General features: G+C 39.1%; 1 protein-coding gene across 4 annotated transcripts in view; it reads left to right on the top strand.

Annotated features, from left to right (window-relative positions):
- Positions 1-20,799, top strand: part of MTRR (5-methyltetrahydrofolate-homocysteine methyltransferase reductase) — a 32,028-nt gene extending 11,229 nt beyond the window's left edge. For all 4 annotated transcript variants that reach the window (XM_007961187.3, XM_007961185.3, XM_073014842.1 and 1 more), the window contains 10 exons: positions 3,158-3,280; positions 4,890-5,043; positions 5,794-5,882; positions 8,194-8,374; positions 10,739-10,781; positions 12,100-12,286; positions 15,419-15,537; positions 16,554-16,646; positions 16,755-16,937; positions 19,596-20,799. In XM_007961187.3, coding sequence (XP_007959378.3) covers positions 3,158-3,280; positions 4,890-5,043; positions 5,794-5,882; positions 8,194-8,374; positions 10,739-10,781; positions 12,100-12,286; positions 15,419-15,537; positions 16,554-16,646; positions 16,755-16,937; positions 19,596-19,740 — 1,317 coding nt within the window. In that variant the 3' untranslated portion in view covers positions 19,741-20,799. The remainder of the gene's footprint in view (positions 1-3,157; positions 3,281-4,889; positions 5,044-5,793; positions 5,883-8,193; positions 8,375-10,738; positions 10,782-12,099; positions 12,287-15,418; positions 15,538-16,553; positions 16,647-16,754; positions 16,938-19,595) is intronic.
- The last annotated feature ends 707 nt before the right edge of the window (positions 20,800-21,506 follow it).

The raw sequence follows: 21,506 nt of genomic DNA, 5'->3' as shown, positions 1-21,506 counted from the left end.
GATCCTAAAGACGCTTAGCAGTGATTCTGCTTCTCTCTAGGAGAAGTGAGGTACAAGGTGCACTAGTGTGGCCTTTACTTGGGAGGGGATGTCCTGACATGCACCAAACTGTTAGAACCCTAAAAATTGTGCTGACACTGCAAGCCCCTAAATTGCATAGGGCATGGGTCTTACCAAGGACTCCAGTATTCTGACCACTTCTCGTTGCTCATTCAGTCTGATAGCACAATGCCCCTGATAGAGTAAGCTGGTTAGTGTGGTGCTTTGCAGGTGTTCCACATTTATTCAGACTCATAACAGCAGGCAGACTTATGAGAGCCCTGGGGCATAATTGTAAATGTATACGTTGTTCCAACTCAAAGTGAACTGTTTCTGATCCTCTTTAGTGATAGGGTTGGGAAGGAGCACTTTGACGAAATCATTGTCCCTGTACCTGAGGCCATGCTAGTCTACTCTGTCAAGGAAAACCAGCTTGCAGAGAGGCTACAGCGGACCTGTTACTTGTTTGAGTTTCCAGTAGTTCAGTGTCATCCCCCAGGATTTGTGTGGTTTTTGCAGTGGTCAAACTGGTGAATTAAATGGAGATATGAGAGACCATCCCCTGTGTCCATCAGCTTTTTAAGGATGTCATTTCTCTCAGGATGCTATTTTGTTTCTCTTGTTCTATCTCGGTGTTTAGGGAGGAGGATGGCGTCAAATTCAGAGACTTCTTCTTGGCCTTCCCCATGATAATAGATCTTATGTCAGAGGCCAAGAATTCGGTGTTGCCCTGTGCCAGCTGCTGAGTGGCCACTGGGGGTCCTGGGCCAGGACTCCATTTACCGCCTGCCCCCCATGTGCCTTGCTGTCACAGACGAGCTGTGCTGATGCTTTGGGTCCCTAGGTAACAACATTCATTTGAACCCCCTCTTCACAGACTCTGGAATGCCTGCACATTCCCCTTAGCCCAGTGTACATTTCCCCTTTGAGAGAAGGACTGCAGAAGCCATTGCCAAGTACAGTTTTTCTAGTGTCGCACAGTCCCTCCTCCTAGGGACCTGTTCTCTCCTACAGTCAGTGGGTTGCTGGTCTGGAAACAGAGCAAAGGGTCGTTTTTATTGGAGCGGCTGCCTACAGCTCCCTTTACATGTCTCCTTGATTTCATTATAAGGATTGATCCAGTGCCTTTTTGAGCTGCTCATTTTTTGCATCTGTGTTCTGCCCTCCTCAATTTAGGACCTCAGCTGTCTTGTCGTGTGCATACTCTCCTGGCTCCTGTGGGGGCGTAGTGCTCTGTCCTATACTTTCTTAGGGGTTAGTCCCTTACCTTCCTTAACTGGCCCAGGGCTTTAGTGGCTGAGTGTGTCGCAACAACCCCAGTTATTGGTCTAGCGACCAGGAGAGGGGATGGGGTGTGGTAGTGGGGCACAGGCATATGCTGTGGGCAGAGGTCCCTACACCATCCAGATGTGAGAAGGGAGTTCTTACTCTTCATGGGAAGGACTGGCCGCATCTGCAGGCTCAAAGAGTTCAAGGGAATCTGGGTAGTAAGATTTTTCAGGGAATCTGGGTAGTCAAGATCCTTAAGGGATTCTTTGTAGTCAAGATTTTTAAGGGCTTCTGGGTATTCAAGATTTTTTTTCCCAGTTAGTCCTTGGCTTTCTCTGCCTTTGCTGTCATGAGCTGTGTGAGATGCCTGTGTCTTTCTAAGCTCCTGTGGATGTCCCCTGGCTTTTATACTTACTTAATTGTTGATTCATCATTTAAGCTTTTTGCTTTTTTTCAAGTATGAGTGAAGTTTAGCAGTAGCCCCCCCAAGTCCCACCAGTCTTCTCTGCTACTATTTCTCCATAGTTCTCAAGCACCTGATGGATCTTGCAAGGTAATGCATTTGCTTCCACTGGCTCTCCCTGCTACTTACGGTGGCATTGTTGCTGTGTGCTGGTGCCATCTGTCTGCTCTCTCACTAGTGTGGTGGTCTCATTGTCAACCAGGCAGATGATCCAGCTCCAGACTCCATTTTAGCATCTTTCCTAGGCTACCCTGGCACTGACTGTCACAGGCTGGTTCCAGGAGTCAAACAATGAGATGTCTTTAGGGCATCCTCTTGACAGCATCATCTTTGGGCATGGAGGGATGGAAGCAGGATTGGGCACAGAAGGAAGCTGAGCTGCTGTGCAGTCTCAGCAAAGGCCTCAGCCAATCCCACAGGGTTCTCTGGAGCTGGTGGGTCTTCAGAGTTGTCCTGAGTTGGAACAAAGAGGCTGGACGTTTGTAGTCATTGATTAGACATTGGATGTGGGCTGCCTCTGAAAGGAGGTGTGGGCAGGGGCAAGGTGTGACGTGAGAATGCTGAAGTGGTTCTTGCAGGTGGCAGAGATTGTCATTATCAGCACTGCCATAGCCTTTGCAGAAGGCAGTCTTCTTAGGGGTACATCTCAGTACCCCACACCCCAGACACCCAGAACTGACCTTCATCCCAGCTTTCCCATATAGCCACTTATCCATGATTAATTGACTAGTACTGTTAAAATGTTTTGTTTTTAAACTTAGGAATATAGAAAAGGAGTAGGGAGTATTATAAAGAATTGGGATTTTTTTGCAGTTTTCCAAGACCTACTATGTCTGGTACAAGAGCTGCTAGCCACATATAGCTACTTAAATTTAAATTAATGAACATTTGTTAAAATTAATTCTGTTTCTTAGTGACACTAGCCATATTTCACAAGCCATATTTCAGCAGCCATATGAACAGCATTACCCCACACTAAGGGGTTCCTGTGACCATCTACACACACACACACACACACACACGTTGCATTCTTAAACATCTTTCACATCCTTTAAGATCTCCTCTCCTTCCTGAAACATTTGCATACATACTGTTTCCCTGTACATAGTTTATTAGGAAAACTACTCGATCTTTATGTGAAAATGCCAGTATTTTGTATTTTCTAAGTGTATTTCAGAAATTCTAATGTCTAATAGATAAAGAGTTTGAAATAGAATCAAGCTTCTCTTCTGAAAAAGTTCCATATGTCTGCACTCCTTTACCTTGGAAATGAATACTAAGTAGCCAGGAGATTTTGTAAGTCCCTATGGATCTTGCATAGTCACTAAGCGAAAGAAGGGTATAATTGAAAATTGCACTTACATTTTGTCCCATTTGTTTCTAAAGGAGGAAAGCCAAGCATCTGTGACTTCAGCAGATCCAATTTTTCAAGTTCCAATTTCAAAGGCAGTTCAACTTACTACGAACGATGCCATAAAAACCACTCTGCTGGTAGAATTGGACATTTCAGTAAGTTGCAAAATTTATTTCTCAGCACAGTAATATTGTCAAGATGTGCAGAAAGACGTGTGGTGCTTGGTTACGTACGCTGAGCTGCGTGGTGCTTGGTTACGTACGCTGAGCTGCGTGGTGCTTGGTTACGTACGCTGAGCTGCGTGGTGCTTGGTTATATAACGAGAGGTCTACCGAAAAATGATTACACTTGTCCCTTAGTATCTTTGAAGGATTTGTTCCAGGACCCCTTTCAGATATCCAGATCCTCAAAGCTCAAATCCCTTATATAAAATGTTATAGTATTTATATGTAATCTGTGCACGTCCTCCCCTATACTTTAAGTCATCTGTTGATTACTTACAGTAACCACAGTGTAAGTAGTTGCTGTACTGTATTTTTAAGTTTACATTATTTTTACTGTTATTTTTTATTGTTTTTTTCCTCCCAAATATTTTCCATCCAGGGTTGGTTGATTCTGAGGATGGAGAACCTGAGGGTATGGAGAGCCCACTCTATATAGAAACATTTATATACAGTTTTAGTCTGAGATGTGCCTCTATGTACCCCGTCCATGGGCCCCTTGGCCACCCTCCACACCCTGCTGGAATCCATTGACCTTAGGTTAAGAAACTGACTGACAATCCTAAAATAAGTGCTTGAGCACCTCTTCAAAGTCATTTAGCTGAACCCTTTATTTTGTGAAAGTCTTGAGAGGTTAAGTGGGTTCTTTCAGAAAAGCAAGGGCACATTAAGGCCGTCTATGTAGATTTAATTGAACTTCCTAACAGAAAAAAAGAAATATAGTGTGTCAAAACTAAATGGTTTTGCATCTATAAATATTAATACTATGTACACCAAAATATTTTTTGTTCTGGTGTTTTACATTTTTGTCATAAAGAGGCAAGGTTTGGTCTGTGCTTAATCCAGTCTGTCGCCCTTGCTGGCAAGAAATGTGAGCTTGTGTCATTGTGAGAGGCTCCTTCCCAGAGCCATAGCCTGCATCTGTATCACTCTAGGGCTTAGAGACAATGGGCCTAGTAATAGACTTGACTTGGGAAGTGGTGGCTTTTTCAGCCCATGTTTGCTCACAGCCAGTATCAAGCCAGATGGTGTAATGTTTTAAACTTAAGGAAATAAAGTACTCTTTCCTGTCCCCTAAAGGAAAAGAGTGAAGTAAGGAGAAGAAAATTGAAAACCAATGCTTTTGATCATAATTAATTTCTTTGGGTCATAATGTATGTTTTCGTGTGTGTGTACATCTGTGTTTTTGTAAGAGGGATTTTTATATTTACATGGGTTACTGAAAACGCCATAGGACCTTACTTTGTAGAGAGCAAGGAAGGTCTGACTTCCATTCTTTAAGTATGCAATGATAAAAGGCAAAACACTGGATAACTGCCAGATTTCTTTTTAATAGTAACTGCTAATAATGAAAATATGTTTATTTGGTTAGTTGGGCTTACTTTTTAAAATCGTGTTGTGTGTTTTTTGAAATTCTATTTTCTTTCTGAGTTCATATATTAAAATCATGATATTGAAAACTACATTTTTGTTCCCCTGTAGCTTAAACTATGTAACACATATAATGGATTTTTTTTTTTTTTTCATTTTGGCTCTTCCCTAGAAAACAGACTTTTCCTATCAGCCTGGAGATGCCTTCAGCGTAATCTGTCCTAACAGTGATTCTGAGGTACAAAGCCTACTCCAAAGACTGCAGCTTGAAGATAAAAGAGAGCACTACGTCCTTTTGAAGATAAAGACAGACACAAAGAAGAAAGGTACAGGCTGTGACGTTAGGGTGTTGTGGGCCAGTGACTGGAGCTGATGGTGAGAGTGTGGTTCTAAGGTTCAGTGTCCTGTGTGGTGGCCGCACAGATGCCTGGGGCTCAGCTGTGCATCAGGGTCTGGGAACACAGGCATACGCTGGTATTGCTAGTTTCTTAACTTTCATGTTAATTACACTGAATAAGAAGATCATGGATGTTCCGATTATTGGACGTTTGTGGACATGAAAAATGAGTGTAAATGTAGTTTTTGAGAAGCATTGGCTTAGGTTTTTAAAAAAAATTCTTTTCCTATTATATTTACTTCTCATAGTATGTTTGTTTCTGCTCATTTATTATAGAAAATAATTGCTTTATCCATAATTATTTATTTTTCAAAATATAAATATATTATTTACTTAGAATCTTGAATAAGTCCTAAATTGATTTTTTGAGAATAATAATACTAATGGATTACTGCTATCTTTTTAGCTTTTTTTGTTTCTTAATTTTAAATAATTTTCCTTTCTTTTATATGGCCTATCTTGAATTTATAGTCTTTTATTTTTATTTTTTTGTAAGGTGGAGTTTTGTTTACTGTATTCATTTTGGGGAATTTTTTTGACTGAATAAACATTGCCACAAGTCGTATTGCACTTTGATGTGCTGTAAAGTACTACAGTAATTGTGTTTTGGGGAATGTGTAAAACATTTTATTCTTTATCTTCTATGTCATGAACCCCTTTCTTGTCTTTACCTGAAAAGGAGCTGCCTTACCCCAGCATATACCTGCAAGATGTTCTGTCCAGTTCATTTTTACCTGGTGTCTTGAAATCCGAGCAATTCCTAAAAAGGTACTTTTTTCTCTCTTCTTCAGGTAACTATTTTAAAATACGCTTAGCTTTGTTTAGGATTGATTAAACAAATCTAGAATCTGCCCTTTGCAGTCTTAAAAAATACGATCTTGATAACATGTTTTTAGTATTAGTTCCCAGAGGTATGTCCTATCATTGTAACTATCATATACAAATCTTTTTATGTTGTATTTGCATTTAAATTTTTGTTTGAAATGAAGTTGTTTAAATAGGGCTTTTTCTTAGTCTTATTTTTACTAGTCATTAACTGTGTAGCACATTCCACAGTGATGGAGGTGACTGCAGTTGACCTTGTGTTACCCAGCTACACGTTGCTGCTGCTGCTTTAATTGGTGACAGGAAGCTAATGAGAGCTTAGGATTCCCCACCACCACCACTTGCAACTTCCTGCAGTTGTTAAGATCTCCTTTGTGTAATACTATGTAACTATTTATTGCTGTAACAGAATGCTTCAGGAAAAATGGAAGGGTTTTGGTAGGTAATAATCAATTTTTAGATGAACTTGGAGGTAGAACGATCCACTAGATGTCAGTATTGTACCAGGAACTGTTTTTTTAAAACTACTTGTAACTGATTTCTTCTAACCAGTTCCCTGAAGTGGCCATTAATGGCTAAAATTTTTCACATGTCCCTTGCCACACTTGTATCATCAGTGAGCATAGAGAGTGTTGTAATTAGGCCACTATCTCTCCAGTGTGGTTTTCGTGTCATTTATTAATGTGTTTATCGCATTTCTAGTCTTGGATGAGTAAACTACTTTAGAGAGAGGCTCAGCTGTCTCTAAATATATGTGTGTGTGTGTGTGTGTGTGTGTGTGTGTGTGTGTATATATATATTTTTTTTTTTCTATCTTCTTTTCCTGGTAATCAGCTCGAGATGTAATTTGAGTAAATTTAGAATTAATTTACTGTGATGAAAGCTTACCGATTAAGTCACAATTTTGGTTCAGCTCTACTGCTTTTAAAATATGTGTAAAGTGTGTGTGTGTATGTATGTGTGTATATATATTTGTGTGTATATATATGTATATCTGGGTTTTTTTTTTTTCAAAAATAGTATGCTCATTGGAAAAATTCTGGATACAGAAATAACCTAGGAAACCAAAGTATTTTATAATCAAACCCTCAGAGTTAACACTTGAATTTTGCTTTCCTGAGGAAAATATGGGGATCCATATTATATGTGCTGTTCTATAACTTGCCTTTTTAACTTAAATCAAGAATCTGTATATTTCAGGATGGAAAGAGTTTTAATGGATACTATGGATACACCATTATTTGTTGATATAATTATGGGCAATGGAGTCATTTTTGCTTTTTCACTATTAAAAAAGAAAGGCAAACTTTCTTGTATTAATGTTTGGACACTTACTTGAAGTATATTTGTAAAACAAATTCCTTGGAGTAGAATTGCTGTTTTAAAAATATTTACATTTTAAATTGTAACAGTGTTTGTCAGCTTGTTCTCCAAAAATAGTGCAGTATTTCCTATTTTAGTACCATAAAGTTTTCATAGTTCTGAAGTGAAAAAAGTATGTTAAAGGATTTAAAATTGTCACTGTTTTAGCTTTTAATTTAGAAGATTGTATTGGCTTTAGAATTTACAAACTGTTACTGGTAGATTTTTTTATTATCGTCCAAAAAGTCTAAGCAGAGATTTGGGGTGTCCATTTAGCAGCGTTTCCTGAGTCCTTGTTTTTGTTCGACACTGGGTTTGGCATTTGGTGTAATTTGTTAGTGTCTTGGTGTTTTAGACAGAGATTCTTCAGCTAAACCTTTGGAAACCTGTGACTCCTTCGGGAACAGTGATTTTGTCCTCCCTGTTAAGGAAGTCCAGGACACAATCGTCTTGAGCCATGGAATTTAAAGTAGCAGTACCCATTAGCATTTCACATAACATTTGATGTGAATAATGACTGAAGTGCTTTGTTCCTAAGGAGCCCTTGAGAAATAAGCTATGTATGCATGTAATTAATAGCTTGTAATTGCATTGAAATAAAAAAAAATTCTTATTAGCAAGTTTGATGTTTTGTTCAGGAGTTTAGACTTTGAAAATTGGGATTCAGAATTTTATTATTTTTATTTATTTATTTACATTGTGAAATTTTTCTAACAGGTCAACATTAAAGCAAATGGTAAATTAAGTTCCCTCCTCCTGACAATAGCTCCTAGCGGCTTTCTCATTTTTTTCTTGGGTAATTGGGCGCATCCCCAGGCAGACACTGAACTGAGTATTCTAATAGCTCTACCCACAAATTGTGTCATAATTTAAGGCGGGCTCCTTTTTGTAGGCATTTTTGCGAGCCCTTGTGGACTATACCAGTGACAGTGCTGAAAAGCGCAGGCTACAGGAGCTGTGCAGTAAACAAGGGGCAGCCGATTATAGCCGCTTTGTACGAGATGCCTGCGCCTGCTTGTTGGATCTCCTCCTCGCTTTCCCTTCTTGCCAGCCACCGCTCAGTCTCCTGCTTGGTGAGTAGTCGCTTTCACAAGCACCGTGGTGGCTGTTCGTGCACTGACAGGCGGGCCACCTTTCTGTAGTAAAGAAAATTTGCTGCTCTTGTCTTACCCTTTGTATTCTATGCATAAAGAATACATCTAAATGAATGGTGGTGATTGGTAAGTAAACATCTTGTATCTTGTTCTCAGGGTGCTGTGACATCTGTGTGCCCTTCCAGAAGTCACATAATTTCCCTTCCAAACTTTTGGTTTTTCTTTTTTTTTTCCTTCCAGCAGTGTCACTATCATTTTCTCTCCTAGCAGAGTCACTTGTTATTCTCTTTTTTTGCCTCAGAGTTGAGCATCTTTTCTAATTTAACTTTTTTCAGAAAGGTTGTTTAGCTAAATGTCTAAAAATGAGCTTTCTATTAAAAAGTTACCTTTTTCAAAGCTAATGAACATCATATTGAATTGATAGAGGTTGATGCAGTCTGTGCTGTGTACAGAATGCAGAAATGCCCCCATCTGAGCCAGTCCAGATCGAGGGTCCTTCAAGAGCAAAAGGGGCCTATGTCGTCCCAGTGCCAGTCGACATATTCATGGCACTGCCAGGCAGAGAACCATCCCATTTCGAATGAAAGGTAACCCATTTTTTTGCCCAGAGTGACTCTTCTAGTCCTCATACTCCAACAGAAGAGACCTAAGCGTTTTCCCTGAGCAGTCGATGTCCAGGGGGCGTCTCTGTGGCTCTCAGGAAGGGATTGAAAATGCTTACTGGGGTGAAGACTGGGTGCTTTAGAGGACTTCAAAGCCTTTATTACTTTCCTGTGCTTATAATTTTGTCATCTCCTTTCCCATAGTGGTAAGTAGTCATGCCTTTAACATTTGCATTTTTCTTTGGTGACACCAAAATGTGTATTGTCCTTTTTACTCTTAGGCCAACAAGATCCTTTTCGATGCCCAGTACAATTAAAGGCACCCTCCTCTGCAAGTCAGGGCCTGATTTCTCCTCCTTTTTCTTAGTGTTCTTTCCACTTAGGACCTCCCAAAAGGGACGACATAGGCCCCTTTTGCTCTTGAAGGACCCTCGATCTGGACTGGCTCAGATGGGGGCATTTCTGCATTCTGCACACAGCACAGACTGCATCAACCTCTATCAATTCAATATGATGTTCATTAGCTTTGAAAAAGGTAACTTTTTAATAGAAAGCTCATTTTTAGACATTTAGGCCAGCAAGATCCTTTTCGATGCCCAGTACAATTAAAGGCACCCTCCTCTGCAAGTCAGGGCCTGATTTCTCCTCCTTTTTCTTAGTGTTCTTTCCACTTAGGACCTCCCCAAAATGGTAAGACCATGTTGCTGAATGAGGCCGCTCTTCTCGCCATCCTGTCCTAGGCTGGCCCTCTCACCCTCTCCAGTGAAGTCTTTGGAACCACAGCAGGATTAGGATGACAGAACACAGGGTGGGGAGTTCTAAGTAGTAGTGGAAAGTTCTCTTATCATATACTATTTTATTTCAATTCTTTTCGTAGATTTTTTGTTGCCTTTTAGAATGTTTGTAACAATACCACATGTTACATAGTTATATAAAAAAATTAAAGTCATTGGGACTTATAAAAAATTATATTATTTTCTAATTTCCTTAAGAAAAATTAAAATATCTAAAGCTTAATATTAAGTCGAACACCCTACTAAACCTTATTTTGATGTTTAAAACTCTAAACCATTATACATAGACCTTTTCAAATTTTCAGTTAAGTAACTGCTAAACATAAAACATACCAAAACATAAAACATTTCAAAGTTTATTAGTGGATAGTTCAATATTTAAATACAGATTATTTAACCTGCTTTTGAAAGAATACCTGTGTATTTTGAAATCACTGAATTTTTTTTATAATTTTTAAAAAACCAAACACTTTAATTATTTTAAATGTAAGATGGAAAATCTTCAAGCCTAAGTATTTTCAGTAATTCTTGAAAGAGTAGCCTTTAATCTTTTTGGGATCATGACTTTATTTTAAATCTGAAAACGGGACACCTTCCTGCAGAAAACTGCACATGCCTGGTAAGAGTTGACTGACTCCTCGCCTCTGAAGCCACCTCATGGACCCGTTCCTAGGAGCCTTTGCTTTCAAAATTTACCATTTGGATAGAAATACTGACTTATGAGTAAGGAAATGCGTCTTATCTCGTTTTTAACTTTACGAATTGAAGAAAAAAATAGTAATATTTTACTTGAACACAAAGAATTTATACATGCTCTTAACTATGATTTAAAACTAGAACATGATTTATTTTGAGTATTCTAAATAAGATGTGGATTTTTTATTTTTTAGGTAAGGTTATTTTCAGTAGTAGTGAATTAATAATTGCTTGTTTTTATTTTTTTCTAGAACATCTTCCTAAACTCCAACCCAGACCATATTCGTGTGCAAGGTACTAATATTCATTCACATAATATATAGCATCATTGTTCAACATCTTTTGGCACTCAGACTTCCAAATCCTTAGAGTTTACTAATTTATTCAGTGAAAACTTAGCTGATTTATGGAAGACAGTACCAGGCATGATAAAGCAGAAGAAGAATCACAGAGCTCCTGTCCTCTGGGACTTCATAGAATTTAACGTCTTGGGTGGCTCCTGACGGCCCAGCACTGTTTGCCCACTTAGGAGTCTCAGGCTCCTCCACATGCTTCCTCTTTTGGTGTGCCCAGCCCCCGTCACTGAATGGCAGCAGAAGGTAGGAGAGACAGAAAAGTTCCACTATAAAACATTTGATGAGGCTGGGTATGGTGGCTCATGCCTGTAATCCCAGCACTTCGGGAGGCTGAGGCTGGCAGATCACAAGGTCAGGAGATGAAGACTATCCTGGCTAACACTGTGAAACCCCGTCTGTACTAAAAATACAAAAACAAAATTAGCCGGGCGTGTTGGCGGGCGCCAGCTACTCGGGAGGCTGAGGTGGGAGAGTAGCGTGAACCCGGGAGGTGGAGATTGCAGTGAGCCGAGATTGCACCACTGCACTTGAGCCTGGGCAACAGAGTGAGACCCCGTCTCAAAAAACAAAAACAAAAAACATTTGATGAGCACTGGCTTGTAGGATTCTCCCTCTGGCCTTCCTTCCATTGCATGGCCTCTGCTGTTTCCCCATCTGGCTCTCTGTTTTGCCTTTCATTAATAATACAAGAAAGTGTGCCATTCTTTTGGTTGAAAAAGGAATTAAGAATGAACTCAAGTTCTTTCGCATTATATACCCTGTAATGTGAAAAGAAATCTGTTTTTGTAGGGATGTCTTTTAAAGATGTTTTTACTTTGAATTTTTAGTTTTCTCTTTTCTGGGTGTATACTTCAGTCACTTTCAAGTTTTGTGATCTTACCGGTAGATAATGTATGGATATTTGTTAGAATTTATCCCCATTTCTTCACATGGTAAAATGTCTTTATAATATTGACTGAGTGAGTCTTTTACATGAAGATCCTTAGGGCATATTACTTTTTATAAGTCTCATCTAGTCCTAGTGCAAGCAAATAAAATTGGAAACTTTCTTGAGTAACACAAAATATAGGGTGTGAGAGTGTGAGGGTTGGGGGCAGTTTTTAATTATGTAATAATAGCTTTCCTCTATGAGGATTTGGAAGTTGGTTAGAGCCTATAAGGAAATATTTCTAAACTGAGTGAAAAAAGGATTGGTTTGACCCATGTGTGTAGTCGTACTGATACCGAGTTCAAAACTTGTCTGTGTATCTTTGCAGCTCAAGTTTATTTCACCCGGGGAAGCTCCATTTTGTCTTCAACGTTGTGGAATTTCTGTCTACTGCCCCAACAGAGGTTCTGCGGAAGGGAGTGTGCACAGGCTGGCTGGCCTTGTTGGTTGCTTCCGTTCTTCAGCCAAACACATATGCATCCCATGAAGACAGCAGGAAAGCCGTGGCTCCTAAGGTAAGAAATTAGTACCTTCACTTCAACATTGTTAACTCATACTCTTTGTTTGATTAGAAAAAAACAATGTCTTACCCACATCATTCATTACTATCATAAGAACATTTATGCTGTTCTTGAATTTTAAAATCTCTATTGCAAGAGCAGAAACTGTTTACTCTCTGACTAGTGTGTGTATTTTCTGAATATGTCAAGCATGAATTTTATATAGTACGGTCTTTGCTTGTCCTATTCATGGAAAAGAAGACCTTTTATGTTGATACTCTTGGTACATCGGCCTAGGGAGGGGTGGAGAAGAGTCTAGAAGTATTTAAGGGGGTGATGAGAGACAGTCTCATTTTATGTTTAAGGTGTATACTGCCTCTCAAATAAGTAGTTTTACCATGGGAGTCTGAGGGCAACTAAGGACTAATTTTATGTTGTCTAATTTTGGCTAGTAGGATTCCCGCATCCCCGTTTCTCTCCTTTTGTTATCTGTGGTGTCTGACATCTGAATTTGTGCCATTATTGAGAAGACATTATGGCGGTAAATACTTTTACCACACCTAGGAGTAAAAGGTTATGTGATTTTCTCAACAGATTGTGGACACTTTACACCTGGACTTAGTGACACCTGTTTTTATGTTTTGGTATGGCACTCACCAGAATTTTGAGACCATGTGTGTAGGGAACAATTTAAAGTTGTCCACAAGAATGGTTGAAATAAAGCAACATTTCAGGCTTTATCATGAAGTCCGCTTTCTTCATGGTAAGGAAGAAATCAGTGATTCACTTGGAGTGTTGTCTTAGGACAAGTTTGGTTTCTTGAAGTTATTAGAGGTGAAATGTTCATAGACGTTAGGGGGGATTAGGACTTCATGGGATATACTTGAGAGGATGAGGGATGATTGCTGCTTGAAGTTGCCCTTCAACTTGATATTTTTCCAGTCTGCTGCCTGGAACAGAGAGACGCTTTACTGTGTTCACTATACATCATATATTCATTATACATCTAAATATTAGAAACCTTATAGAAACTTTATTTTTTGAGAAGAAATATTATAGTACTGATATACAAGTATATGTCACATGGTGATTGTATAAAGATAGCAGATGATCTCCAGAACGTTAAAAACAATGTGTGTCCATCATGTATCATAAACACTAAGCATGGGTGCCTTTCACCTACTCCTCCTTTTCTCCCTCCCTGTCTTCCTCCTTCCTTCCCCATTTTAACAGATTTTTATTGACTATCCACTCTATATGCAGTAGAAGTGCAGATGTGAAGGATATAATTTAAAACTATCTGAAATTCCCTGTGCTTGTGCCATGTTTTATTACAAATTATAGAGAATGTTGACCTTTGCAAGACCTATCACATGCTCTGCCTTACTATGGCAGATAGTACAGTTGTTCACAGATTAACCCTGCCACTGGTGTTCAGCCTGGCTGTGTGAAGGACATCTGCCACATCTAAGCAGGAGCACTGAGCCTGTGGGTGTGGCATAGACTGTCTCTCTTCTTCCCATCTGCCATGATACTCTCTCCACATAGACCCCCAGGTGAAGCAGCACCACAGCCTTCGAGGAAGAGAGCCCCAAAACATAGAAAGTATGCTGTTGTCACAGGATCTTTGCACATGTGTTGTCTTTTCTGCCAGGAATATGCTGTGGCATGGCTAACTAGCTTGATTCAGATCGTGGTCAGAGGTCTCGCTGTAGACATGGGCCTTCTTTGGCATTGGTGTTTGAATTATAAGCTCACTGCCACACCCATCATTTCCTTACCCTGTGTCATTTTGCTTCCTAAGACATTAGGAAGTCATTACCCATCATTCTGTGGATACACGTGGTAATGTGTATGTTTATTTTCTTTTTCTCTCACTAGAATGTCAGTTCCATAAAGACAGGGATGTTGTTTTGTTCATTTCTGTATCCCTAATGCCTGTCATAGTGAATACTTTCAGTAAATCTGTTAAATGAATGAAGCGATAAGGCAAATGTAATGTTAACTAGTTTCATTCCCAAGTAAGAGCAATAATAAGACACAGCTCTGCCATTCCTTCATTTAAAAGGTATGGTGTTCAGGCTCTTCATTACTTCTACAGTTGTCCTTGAGTTAAAAGTTAAAATGTATACAATTACACCACCAGGCAAGGTGGAGGGGAATCCTGTCATTCCTAAACCTCGGTACCACTCACTATGACTTTTGCATATGTCAGTGAAACTGGAAGTGAAACATACTCAGATTGATTCAGAAATATATTTTGAAATTTTAACAAAAAGATTTTGTTAATTTTATGATTTGTTTAGTTATGACAAAAATAATTCTGGGTAGTATTGAACCCAGAATAGCAAATATAGCACCATTATCTAGAATATTTGGAGCAGCCCCTTAATTTCTTTTCAAGGTGCCTGACTTTTATTTAAAATTTTTCAACCTTGGCCGGGCGCGGTGGCTCAAGCCTGTAATCCCAGCACTTTGGGAGGCCGAGACGGGCGGATCACGAGGTCAGGAGATCGAGACCATCCTGACTAACACGGTGAAACCCCGTCTCTACTAAAAAATACAAAAAACTAGCCGGGCGTGGTGGCGGCGCCTGTAGTCCCAGCTACTCGGGAGGCTGAGGCAGGAGAATGGCGTAAACCCGGGAGGCGGAGCTTGCAGTGAGCTGAGATCCGGCCACTGCACTCCAGCCTGGGCGACAGAGCCAGACTCCGTCTCAGAAAAAAAAAAAAAAAAAAAAAAAAAAAAAATTTTCAACCTCATCGTGATGCTAATCTTTATTGTCTTCATATTTAGGGTACCTTTCTCCATAATATATACTGTTGTCTGCCCACCAGAAAGCAAATCTTATCCATGGACCAAGAAACATGATTTGATCATTGTCTATTTAGTGTTCTACCTCAGAGACACAATGCCTATCATTTTTTAAAACATTTTTTATTTCAATAGAAAAGAAAAATTTGTAAGACAAACTCTTCCTGTAGTGACAAATGTGCTCATGGTTTCAGTAAAATCTAATGCTGCTATTTAGTGATGTTTCTTTGATGGAAATTTTCCCTTTCTGATTTGTTTAGCAAAGGTCATATTGGTTGTATACTCTTTCCTAGGTTTTCTTTCATGCTTACCACATTTGATTTGATATTTCAGATATCCATCTCTCCTCGAACAACAAATTATTTCCACTTACCAAATGACCCCTCAATCCCCATCATAATGGTGGGTCCAGGAACTGGCATAGCACCGTTTATTGGGTTCCTACAACATAGGTATGTTCTTTTTTTGGCTAATGGGAAAATGTATTCCTGAGGAACTGTTTTGGATTCTTTAGTCGTTTTTAGGATAATTGGACTTTGATTGTAAAATTTTTATTTAAAATTTATTATTCAATGTGTGATAACATAATTTGTCAGCATGGGAAAAGGAAACACACAATGTAGTAGAGATTTTGCTTTGTACTAGAACTTCCTTTTTTAACTGTGGCACTTTTAGTATTTCCTTTCTCAGCTACGGTGTGGTTTATATCATATGTGGTTGGGGACAAATATTGGGCCTACCTTCGTACTGTGATGATATACAGCTGTTGTATCTATCCCTTAATTGGATAAAATTGGTAGTAACAGATCCAATTACAGTAAAAGTTTCAACATTAAACTCAAACATCAGTAATTTTCAACAGAATATTAATAAGTATAACTTTATATCAGAACAGAATTATTTGATATGAAATAAGTAAAATAAAATTGTGCTTCTGCTTATATTTGAGAACTAATGCGCAAGTCTTGGGTACTATTCCTCAGTAGAGTCCTATCCTTTGGACAGTTATTTTACTTCGTTTTAAGTTTTTCCTTAAGGAAGCAAAAGCGTAATCACAGATGTCTCTGTCTCATCAGTGTGTTCATCGTTTCATCGACACTTTACACATTCTACCTTTCACAGCCCTGTGCCACTTTTCCATAGTAAGAGTTCATTTATTCATAAAATTGCTGTTAATATTATTGAATGTAGAACTCTCTCTGGATCTCACAGTGTGATACTTTGAATTGTCCTCATTTTGTGTACGTCGTATGTAGCTGCTTCTCCACACACTTGCCTAGCGTGGTGCCTGCTGGAGTGGCCATGACAGCATGTGGAGAGTAAAACGCTAATTAAATGATTGAATGTTCAGCTGCAGAGGTGGATTTTACAAATCTGTCTGAGTTTGTTGGTGATAGTTCCTAATGAAAGAGATTAGTTTTACATATTCCTTATATCACACACCTAAACTTTTTTTTTTCCTACTTAGAGAGAAACTCCAAGAACAACATCCAGATGGAAATTTTGGAGCAGTGTGGTTGTTTTTTGGCTGCAGGCATAAGGATAGGGATTATCTATTCAGGTATTGTACAATCCCAGTATTGTACTCAACCACTGAGTGTACAATTCTAATTCTCAGACTTTTTCAACTTGACAACCTTTTAGTGATCCATTATATATTATATTTCAGAAAAGAGCTCAGACATTTCCTTAAGCATGGAATCTTAACTCATCTAAAGGTTTCCTTCTCAAGAGATGCTCCTGTTGGGGAGGAGGAAGCCACAGCAAAGTATGTGCAAGACAACATCCAGCTTCATGGCCAGGAGGTGGTGAGAATCCTTCTCCACGAGAACGGCTGTATTTATGTGTGTGGGTGAGTCGTTATCGTGCCTAAGTCGGGTAGGAGAGGGCCATTGGTGATGTCTATAGAAGAAACAAAGGACTGAGAAGCCAATAATCTAGATATGTAGGGATAAGACATTTGATTCTTAAGTACAGGAATAGAAATAACAGTTCTGAAATGATTTTGACATATTTACTAGCCCAGAAGTTGTTATTATCAGGTAAATAGTGGTGAAAGTTAATGCTTGCATTGTACCTTCTTGGTACCATTTACATACCTGTTTTTCACGTCTGAAAATTACACTCATGTTACAACATTAATCATGTGAATTGAAATCTCCAGATTGATTTTGTTGTATATAAGAATAGGTGATTTGTGCTTTTTGAACTGTTAATAACTAAGAAAGAAAAAGTATGATTTTGACCCTGAGAATGTGGATACTAGGATTCTTTCTCTTCTAGGCATAATTTGTGGTGATAAAGTTGACAAAAACCCAGAAACATTCTGTGTTACTAAATTTGATCTACTTTCTGAGGCAAAATCTGTTACAGAAACCCATAATTGCCGTAGAAAAATTGTTTAACACTTATTTGCTTATTTTAATGAGACTCAAAAAATTTCTGCTAGTGAAAAAGAATTTTTGAAGTAAGAAATTCACTTTTTCATCCAAATACGTTCCTGGGATTCAACACATTCTCTGAGTCGGGTTCTTTTGTTTTTTTCAACTGTAATGCAGAAGACAAAATACTGGCATCCTGACCCAGAACATATGTATAAATACAATTGAAACAAGTTTCATGAAACAAAACTTAACATTTTCTGTTTAGTTTTTATAACACATTCTGATCATTTCTTTTCCATTGTATTTAGTTTGCTTTAAAAGCTAGCTTTGGCTACTAAGTTGATTTCATGTCCTTTCAATAGATTTTGACTCTTAATTGAAAAACATTGCTTTAGGTCGATAAAGGGCAAACATTCTAGACATTGTTTTGGTTTACATTTTCCTTAGCTTTTAATGAAGTATTTAGTCTGCATTTTGTTTGGCGAGGACAGTGCCATTGGTGGTCAAATACAGAGTTTTAGAGATGTACTTCTAAATAGTAGAGGCAGAGTTAATTGTACAGATCACAGATAACTGGTAATTGAGAACTTGGAGAATATCTTAAATGTCCAGACTCTTTTAAAACATTATTCCAGAAATAACTCCTCCCAATCATTGGTGCTTTACTTTTCACATTGGTGAAATGCACTTGGAAGCATTAATAGCAGTGGTCAGAGGGCTCAGAAGGAAACCCTGGGTCACTTGAACATTGACGGCCCATCAGGGAAGCGGGAATGAAGTAGACAGAAGGAACAGCCACCAAAGAAGCAAAATTGTCCCAAAGCCAAGAGGGTACTGTCTCAGGGAGGGAGCCTGTACTGCTGATGTGTCAAGTGAGAAGACAGCGGAGCAGACTCGTGGGGTGTAAGTTCCTGGGAGAAGTGGAGGGGAGAGCCTCTTGAGAAAGGTGAGACAGCCACCACAGACACCTCTCAAGAAATTTCACTGTGAGGGGCCAGGACATTTTCCTAACATAGTGGAATCTTGTCTGACACTTTGCTTCATTCAGCAAACACCCAAGTGCTGGGTGAGTGCTTGGGCACATTCAGATGTCGATAGATACGAGGATGTTTCGGTTTTTGTGTTGCTATAAAGGAATACCTGAGACTAAAGAAAAAAGATCTAATGAGCTCATGGTTTAGGCTGTACAGGAAACATGGTGCCAGCACCTGCTTCTGGTGCCCAGGAAGCTTCCACTCTGACAGAAGACAGGGGGAGCGGCACCTCACATGGCAAGAGAGGAAGCAAGAGGTAGGGAGAGGTGCCACACTCTCAGCCAGATCGCTCAGGAACGTAGAGGGAGAACTCACTCATTACAGCGAGCATAGCAACAAGCCGTTCATGAGGGATCTGCCCCCATGACTCAGACGCCTCCCACCAAGCCCCACTTCTAACGCTGGGAACCACGTTTTAACATAAAGATTTGGAGAGGGCACACGTCCAAACTGTATCAGAGGATAAGTGAGTTACACTTCCTACCCTCAGACAACTTACTCCCTGGCGAGAAAGCTGCACATAAACACATTTCTAACGTCGGAAGTGTTCCAGAGAGCACTGCAAGAGCACCCAGGAGGGGTGCCTCCCGTGTCTTGTAAACTGAAGAGTTAAGATGTAGAAGCACTTCAAAAGGACCTGGCACATACTAAGTCCTCGATAAAGGTGTCTGTTACTAATTATATGTGCATAAAAACCTAGAAGTGTGCAAGGGATCTGGTTCCCTTCAGGAGTACGAGTCTACTGTGTGCTTTGAGAGTGGAAGGCAGGGAATGAGGGATGAGCCAGCAGGTGGGCCGGAACCAGGCGGGGCCTCAGATGCTTGTTTGACACCTAGGAAATTGTTGGCCTACTGTTGGGACCTGGAGCCTATGGAGGATTGGGATCTGTAGAACCGTGTGGTCAGCTCTGCCTCCTACAACAGTCACCGTAGATGAAGGCCTGGCCTGGAGGCTGGGAGATCTATGTGAGATGTTCCAAGAAGAGGGAGGGAAGAACTATGGTGGTACAGTCAAAGGGAATTAGACTTGTGAATTAAGGAGGATTTAGTAAAAATGCCTGCTTGTAAACAATCATCTTATTTTCTTTTTTAGAGATGCTAAGAATATGGCCAAGGATGTACATGATGCCCTTGTGGAAATAATAAGCAAAGAGATTGGAGTTGAAAAACTAGAAGCAATGAAAACCCTGGCCACTTTAAAAGAAGAAAAACGCTATCTTCAGGATATTTGGTCATAAAACCAGAAATTAAAGAGAATTAAGCTTTTTTGACTGAAAGTACTAGAAGTCAGTTTTACTAGTGCCGGGACTTTAAATTTTCAAAAGAAAATTTTCTTTTAGCATTTCTTGGAGGAGATGGAGTGGGGATTGGATCCTTTAAGAGTATAACAAAACTTCCTGATTGGTTTTACATGTCTTCCACCTACGCCCTTCCTGTGCCTATGACTCTCCCCGAACTGCCCTGTTGCCTGTGGGCTCTCCTGAGCTGAGGCAGCCTTCGGTCCCCATCAGCACCTCCTTGACTTCCCGGAGAACTTCACAGAGACGCTGTCCTTCCATGCAAAGGCTTCCCGAAATAGGGAGACTGACTGAGTAGCTCATTCGTGTGAACTTACAGTGCCAACATTTAAAAAATATGAAAATGATTTATTTTTGTATGATGTATACCCGTAAAGAATGCTCATAGTAATGTACTTAAATTACACATGTAGAGCATATCTGTTACATGTTTATATAACTGTCAAATGGTTATTTGTTACTAGAGCTATATTTCTGATAAAAATATTTTAGGATAATTGCCTACAAAGGGATTTATTTTCATGATGCTGGAAATACGAAATGTATTTTAAAGTTTCACTCTGACATATGATTTATCTATCACCATTACTTTTTTTTAAGTCACAATTTCAGAATTTGGGAACGTTTGCGTTCGGTTTACAGGTGCCAGAACGTACATAGTTTAGTAAAAGGATACAGCCTTTTTCTTCTCTTTACAAACTCCTTTTAATTCTGCTGCTTGGCACAGTTTTGGGTTTTCCCACACTCTTTATCTTGATACCACTCGAGCTGTGTCCTGTACCTAAAATACTGACTTGAGAAGTATCCTTGTATTTTTAGATTCCCAGTGTCTAATTCTCTGTTATAATTTGTCCAAACAAAACAAAATAACAAAGGATTATGATAACCTTTTTTGACTCTTCTAGTATATATTGTATTTTTATTTGATAGCTTGGCATTTAAAAAATTTCTGTTGAAGGCTTTTGATCCTTTTGAGAAATAAAGATCTGAAAGAAATGGCATAATCTTAAAATGTAAGTTTTTGTGGCTGTTTAATCTCTTCTTTTCATTATTATATATTTTATAATAGAAGCCAATCTAAAAGTATGGGATAGGAACATACACTAAGCAAGTACTGTGTAACATGCATAATTATATGTATAAGTTGTATGTATCAGCCAAGATACACTTAAGGTGAAAACATTAAAAGAGACAACAATATTCCTTATTAATAAGATACAACAATCAAGAACTTGTGTCCACCTACCAATACTGTCTATAATTACATGACCCAAAACTTTTATCTATAAAAAGAAACTGACAAATAGTCAATCATAACTTGGTGTTGGAAACTGACCTAAGCCAATTTGCTTATACACAGCATCCAAGTTATATCTAGAAACTACTAGATTATCTACGTTTTAGGTGGGTATCGTTCAGCCGCTCCCTGCAGCCTTACCAGCTAGTGATAGTGAAAATACATTTCATTATAAATGTGGCTGTACATACAGATATGTATTATCATTTTTTAAATGTATTATCTGTGATTTATTAGTCATCGGGCACAAAACAGTTGTACTAACCTAGTTTCTAAGCTTAATGAAGTTCCATCTGTCTTTTTAGGCACTCCACCACATCTTGCAGGAAGAGTTTACTCAAGGTGCGTCACAACGTGGATGTGACTACTCCAGGGGCAAAATTTTGTCCTTACCATGAACCATCCTCTA

The sequence above is a fragment of the Chlorocebus sabaeus genome, chromosome 4 (genome assembly GCF_047675955.1).
Source record: "Chlorocebus sabaeus isolate Y175 chromosome 4, mChlSab1.0.hap1, whole genome shotgun sequence".
Classification (NCBI taxonomy): domain Eukaryota; kingdom Metazoa; phylum Chordata; class Mammalia; order Primates; family Cercopithecidae; genus Chlorocebus; species Chlorocebus sabaeus.
This window is presented reverse-complemented; position numbering and strand designations above follow the sequence as displayed.